The following is a 7,429-nucleotide window of genomic DNA, read 5'->3' on the forward strand; positions in this document are numbered from 1 at the left end:
TTAGCCGTGGTGTTGGAGTGAAAATGAGGCTAAACATGCATGGACAAAATCAGGGAATGAGCTAGAGCCTTGAGTTAAGGAGGCGGCTTTACTGTTAGCTGTGTACTGTAATTTCAACTTTTAACTCTGTTACTACTTAGCTGCTGAGTGTTTTTTTTTTTTTTTTGGTTGGTAATAATAAAATTATTTTTGTTTAGAATTTTAAAAATGACTGGGTTGTTTATTTTAAATAAAATTGGTTAATTGAGCTTAATTTTTTTTTAAAGTTTTACTGTTGGTAATTTTGGTTGTTGAGCTATTTTTTTGGAGCTTGCATATTTTGTTTTAGATTTTAGATGTATATATTTTTTTATAGTCACTAAAATGAGGAAAATATTGGTGCTACAAACTTTTTATTATTATAAATTATTGATGTAATAAGTAGTTACTAGTAAATAAAAAAAATGATGTGATTGGTGGGTTCATGTGTGAACCAATAAGAATTTGCTATCAAAACAGTCTGTAAAAATGTTTTAAAAAAATTTGTGAGTATATCGTTACTCTTAAAAGAATCAATAATATTGTTTAAGGGAAAAAAAATGTAATTTTATAGAACAAAATTACTAAAATTAAGACCCATACACATAATAATAATAATAATAATAATAATAATAATAATATTTTTTTTAAATTAGGAGGGCCATTGCACCTGGTCCAAAGCTAGCTACGTCCCTGGACAGAATGGTTAGCATAGAAAACCTCATAAGAACTAAGAAATAAGTTGAAAAACCAGCACATAAATCCTCTGTTCCCAGATATTGCAGTTGCACAATCACTAGAAAATATTATACATTTTCTTGACTACAAAATATGCTCACTCGTTTTTCTTTCTGCAAAAATACTACTCCCGATGACAAACTGCCGTGAAGAGCTAAAGAAACGTCATCAGAATCTGCACACTCAAAAGCAAAAATATGATAACGACGTTTCTTCTATTTTTAGTTCATCATTTTCCTATTTCTCTTTCTAAGTACGTTTGTTTGTCTGTCTCTAACAATGTCTTTGCTCTTTCACTCGCTGCTCATACTGTGCCTTTACTTTTTCTTCACCTTTTTTTTTAATTTCTCTGTCTAAACTCTCGTTTTTTCTCTTGTACTAGCTGTATTTCTTAGATCACATTGTTCTTTACTTTCATCCTGCTTGTTAGAGATATATATTAAACATATATTAGCCCAATATAATAGATCTAAGCCTAGTCCTGCTTGTATTAGTAGTCTAGGGTTTAGTTGCCTATATATCTCTAACACTGCTGAACTAATATATATCTCGAACACTGCTGAACTAATACAACTATCTTTAGCTTCAGAGGTCCTAATTTCTTGGGTGTTTTGAACAGAAGCTGGCTAGTAAAGCAGATTGGAGGCATTAATATCATGGGTTGGTTTTTATTTTCTGTTGGGTTGGTTTCATTGTGTTCAATGGTGTGCACAGTGAGTGGCATTGGTGCCAACTGGGGTACACAGTGCAGTCACCCTCTGCCTCCAGATAGTGTAGTGAAGTTGCTGAAGGATAATGGGTTTCGAAGGGTTAAGCTTTTTGATGCAGATTATGATGCATTGAGAGCTCTAGGTAAATCTGGGGTTGAGGTCATGGTTGGGATTCCTAATGATATGCTTCCATCCATGGCCAGTAGTGTGAAAGCTGCTGAGAAATGGGTTGCCAAAAATGTCTCCACACATATCACCACCAATTATGTCAACATCAGGTGAGCTAATTCCTTCACTTCCTCTATCTTTTCTCTTGCTAATTACTTCTGCCAATACTGTAAAACATCAACAATTTCTTGTATACTATTCTTGGTAACTATTACTGCTGTTATAAGCTTCTTGTTTGGTAATTGTAAGCAAGCTTATGGTTGATCTGGGTTATAAGTCAGCTAATGCTTATAGGATCACATCCTCTGTAATATCATAAGCCTAATTAAATCACATTACATGCTAGTGACTCCTTAGAGAATTGCCTACTTTACACCAAATTGGTTGCATTGTATCTCAAATCCCCAACTTGAAGTTGGTAAAACTTCTATTATATGAAGAAAAAGGATAGGAGTGTGACATCTATGCCATGATGCTTTCTCTTCAATTTCAAATGATTCATCGTTTATTGCTTTCTGAAGTTCATGTCTAGTGATATTTGTTATGAGGTAAAAAAGACAAAAAAAAAAAAAAAAATAGAACTCACTAGGTGAAGAGAAAGCTGGAGTTGGAGGAGGCTAGATAAAAACTTATGCTTCAAAAAAACAAAAAATAAATCCTGCCTAACAAGTAACAATTCTGTAATAGCCCTATTGAACCCATTGGGTTTCTTACTCTGACTTTTGGTATAATGATAATGCTTCTCTATTCCCTTGTAGAAGAATTCTCACTTTCGGCTAATAATACTGCAAAATGTATCACCATCTTTCCATCTCACCAATGTTCACATGAATCTACAGGTTTGTTGCAGTTGGAAATCAACACTTCTTGGAAACCTACAATGTAAGCCTTCTCAAAACAACCTTCCTTGCTCTGCAGAATGTCCAAATTGCCCTGATAAAAGCTGGTCTTAGCGGCACAGTAATGGTTACAGTCCCCCTTAATGATGATATGTATGAGAGCTCAACTGGCCTGCCTTCTGGTGGTGACTTCCGAGCCGACATACGAGACCAAATGCTTGCCATTGTCAAGTTCTTGATTTTCAATAATGGGGTCATTACCGTGAACATCAATCCATTTATAAGTCTCTACACCGATCCAAACTTCCCTATTGAGTTTGTCTTCTTTGATAAAAAGGCAACACCTATAAATGATAGTGGGAAGACCTATTACAATATGTTCGATGCAAACTATGACACACTTGTGTGGGCACTAAACAGGAATGGTTTTGGAAATTTGCCAATCACAGTTGGAGAAATTGGTTGGCCAACTGGTGGGGATCAAAATGCTAATATAGAGTATGCTAAGCGGTTCAACCAAGGTTTTTTGACCCATATATTGGGCGGCAATGGGACCCCGATGAGACCTGGGATGATTGATGCGTACTTGTATAGTTTGATTGATGAGGATGCTAAGAGCATTGATCCAGGAAGTTTTGAACGCCACTGGGGGATTTTTAATTGTGATGGGTCAGCAAAATACCAGCTTAATGTGAACTTTGTGGACCACAAGAGGTGTGTGATGAAGCCATCAGCTAAACTTGCTGACCCACATGCGGCACCAAGTGTGGGCTATGACTGTGGACTTGCTGATAGCGCTAGCCATGGTTAAGGTTCTTCCTAAATAAAGGATTGGGTTAAGTATGTGTTTTTGCTTTTACTTCTATCTGTCTCTCTATGTATACGTATAAATCAAAACAATACTATTTTGGACAGTATTTGTGTGTGTTACTGTTTTTAATATATTTATAAGATATCAAATATATATGGATATATATGTCAATCGTTTGGTTTTTGTTGGAGTTTTAAAACTTAAACCGAAGAGTGAATCGACCTACATTAGTTTTGGCTAATCGGGAACTGCCAGAAGTATTTTGAATCGACCGGTTTGGCTTGACTTTGGTGGTTGGAATCTGAATAGCCCTAACACGCCATCACTAAGGGTGGAGTATTAATTTGCAATTTCTTAATAGTCATGCCATTTGAATTTTACTTAAGTAGGGTATAAGATTTCAGCAATGTTAGAGAAAAAAAATTCACAGGCTTTTGCCCAAATTATGATAATATCAACGATGAGCCAATATGAAAGTGATGTTGTTTTACAATATGTTTTGGAAGTTTAGAGGGATGGGAGAGTAAAGGGTTATCCATTTTCATTGTTTAAATGTTTTAAAAATTAAGTAATAGTAGTAGAAAATATATTGATGTCCTTTTTTTGGATGCTTTAAAAATTATAATGGGATTATGAGAATGAAAGGAAATAATAAGTCATCATATGATTATAAAATAAAAAATAAAAAAAAATAAGAAGAAGAAGTCTTAGACATCATATACATTTACAAGTAAACCAATTTTTTTGTTCAATTTAAAGAAATAGATATAAATGACATCACAAGAGAAAGCTTGTCAATCTATTTTTTTTTTTTTTAATATAATTTGAATCCCACTCCCTAGAATTTAGGGTAAGTTACACTTTACTTCCTTAAATTATACTATGGAATATATTTTGCCCTCTTAACTTTCATAATGCATTGTTACCACCTTAAACTATAAACTGTGTTTATCTTTTCACCCCACTGTTAACTGGGCTGTTAACCTAGACAATACTACGTGGAAAAACTCAATTACCCATCTTCTCAATTCCTTAAAATTTAAAAAGAAAGGAGAAATTACATTTCAATACCCTATATAATACTTCTGATTACACTTTGCACCTTAATTTTGGTTTTCTGCCTAAGATGACAACAAAATTGATGGCATGGTAAAATGTAACATAAGTTATAATTTTGAGTGCTAATCGTGCATTCTGAAAGTTTAGAGTGTAAAATATAATTTGAGGTGTAGTTTAAGATAATTAACTGTAATTACCCCTAGAATTTAAGATGAAAAGTTTGGAGGATTATCTTACCCCTCAAACACTTTGCTCTCTCCTTTTAAAAGACATCCAGATTAGGTAATTAAACAACTCTATCTTGTTCTCAATATTCCCATTGTCTTCCTTTCATCCAAATATATTGTTAGAGGCTTAGAGCATTAACATTTGGTATACTATATGCTAAATTTTTAGCATTTAACACACCGAAAACCATGCATGCTTCACAAGATGTGTCAAATCTTAAATATTTTTAGAGCATACTACAATACCTTTCTACTATAGCATGTTAAAAAATTAGGCTTATTAGCATTAGCATCCGGAATTGCAAAAAATATTATATTTTACCATCTAAAAAGTTACTTCATCTATTCTACAATCCCACTTTACAATACAACCAACACTCCAATTTTTATTTTTACATACAAAACCTTAAAATAATATAAACAACCCAATAAAAATAATATATCCCTACAGTAAAAAGAATATATCCCTGGTGGCCACTGGCCAAAGCCGCACCCATGTTGCCAAATCCCTTTGCATCTCCTTCTTCCCTTTGCACCTCTTTTGGTGTGAGTGGCGAAAAGGCAAAGAGAAGTGGCTGTGTAAAGTATGGTGAATGGGAGAGAGACTTGGATGTGAGTCGTGTGAGGTGTGGTGTCTGAAGTATAAGAAGCTGATAAAGATTAAAAAATTAAGAAGAATGATAATTTTAAAAGAAAAAAATGAAGGAAAGAAATAAAGAGATAAATGTGATGTGTATTTAACTAAAGATAGTGATTAGTGAGTGTACAAAGCAAGCTTAGGATAAAAAGAAAAAGTATACATAACAAAAAAGGTAATTACTTATATTAGAGTTTGCCAAAATGTTTCCTTTGCTAATGCTCTTAATAACAACTATAATAAATTATGAAAAATTTTTATAAAAATTTGCCGTGTCTTAGACTTTTTATTATAGATCAATTATAATATTGATTGGTCAAGAATTTGTTGGATATACGTGTGAGTAAAGTCCCACGAAATAAGAATGATAAAATGAAGTGGTTAATATAATATAGTTTAACTCAAACTCATAGGATTTAAGCTTTTTGAGTCAAGTGGTGTCATTATATGTTATATTAATTACTCAATTAAGATCTTCCCCAAGGTGTTATTTTCCTAATAGAATCTTCGATATCTTACCATCTTATCAGCTTATGTAAAAATTTCTATTTATTTTAGTATAAGAATATACTTTTTCTATTCTATGTACCCCATTTTTTAAAATTCTTCACATCAAATTACTTATTTCATATTACATTTCATTAAAATATATATTTTCTTGATTTTTTTAACTGTTTATATTTCTTTAAATACAACAACCACCATTTACTTTTTTCCTTCATCATTGGAGTGGTGCGGTGCCCCAGACCTATGAACGTTACTATCTAGGAAAGTGGATTTGGGCTCTCAATTTATTTATTGGTGGGTTTCCTCACAGTCCAATAGGTTTCACTTCAAATGTAGCCTAGACAACCCAACCTCAAGTATCCCTATGATTTCCAGCTCAAACACCCTCTTTGCCTTAGACTTAGTCTCTTTTTTCTCTAATCTCTATCTTTCTCTGTTCTTTCATCCTTCCTGTGTTTACTCCCTCTCTTTCTCTTTTCTTACTCTTTCTCTCACTTGTATTAGAGACCAATCAGCCTCATTGTCTGCCCTCATTCCTCTTATATAGTCTCTCCTTAGTGGGGTTCAAATTATTACTATTTCATTAGTTTCCATGCAATCCCACTTTCATCAAGAATCCCAAGAAACCATCATGTTTTCTAATAATTCTCTTGAAATTTGTTTCAAATGCCAAATAACGTTCGACAGCGAACTCCCAAAAGCACTACTAGTACTCGGGGCTGATCTAAATTCCTCTATCTCCTTGTTGATTTCGCATTGTCTTATCGGTCAGTAGTGGGCGAGATCTGCCCGAATAATTAGCGAATTCCTCGAACAATACTCTCTAGATCTTGTTACACTTATTATTGGGCCAACTCCCATCCCCCGAACTAGTCTCGACTACTCAAGCTGATCTTGGGCTTAAGTTTGGTGAGCCGGTATTGATCACCTAGGCCCAAGTCCTCTACAATTGGGTACCTAAAGAAAGAATAAAAAACTGAAAGCATAATGAATAATACTAGTGTAATTTTATTCGACTATAACAATCATATATTTTTACACAACTGCATATAGTCTAATGTGGATAAATTTTGACCTTAGTTGACTAAAATGTGTGTTTTTTTTAAGGGTCCGGTTAATGTGTGTCCTACACACATTAAGTCATCTATTTTTGAAAATATTTTCTTGAAAATTGAAAAACTGTTAATATTTTTTCAATTCCCGAGAATTTTTTTTCCAAAAATGGTTAGTTATTGTGTGCCTTAAGAGCACACATTAGCAAAATCCTTTTTTTAATTATATAAGTATTGATGTTAATGCTCCTTGTTAGAGTTCAAATTTCCTTCTCATATAAAATAATAAAAAATAAAAAATAAATAAAAATAAGAATATTGTGAGAATGTTACTATAGTGGCTATAGTCTATAATCAAAAAGGAATAAAAATAATAACGTGGATGGTCTCCGTCAAGAGATCAAAAAGGAATAAAAGTAATAACGTGGATGGTCTCCGTCAAGAGATAAACGGTATCAGAATCTGCACACTCCTCATCAAAAAAAAAAAAAAAAAAAAAAATCTGCACACTCAAAAAGAACAAAATGCCACGTAACACTTTGGCTTGGCATAGAACACCGTCCCCTAGAAGATGCCACAGAGAAGTACTGAAACTTTTTGATAAACACGTTACACGACTGAAAAAACCACCTTCCCTACTCACTACATAGTACATAGTCGGTA

General features: G+C 33.4%; 1 protein-coding gene across 1 annotated transcript; it reads left to right on the forward strand.

Moving 5' to 3' along the window:
- The first annotated feature begins 783 nt into the window (after positions 1–783).
- LOC126706926 (glucan endo-1,3-beta-glucosidase 6-like) lies at positions 784–3,445 on the forward strand. Its single transcript, XM_050406510.1, has 2 exons — positions 784–1,744; positions 2,474–3,445. The coding sequence occupies exons 1-2, from the start codon at positions 1,413–1,415 to the stop codon at positions 3,282–3,284; spliced, it is 1,143 nt and encodes a 380-aa protein (XP_050262467.1). The 5' UTR covers positions 784–1,412; the 3' UTR covers positions 3,285–3,445.
- Positions 3,446–7,429: the final 3,984 nt, after the last annotated feature.

The sequence above is a fragment of the Quercus robur genome, chromosome 11 (assembly GCF_932294415.1).
Source record: "Quercus robur chromosome 11, dhQueRobu3.1, whole genome shotgun sequence".
NCBI lineage: Eukaryota > Viridiplantae > Streptophyta > Magnoliopsida > Fagales > Fagaceae > Quercus > Quercus robur.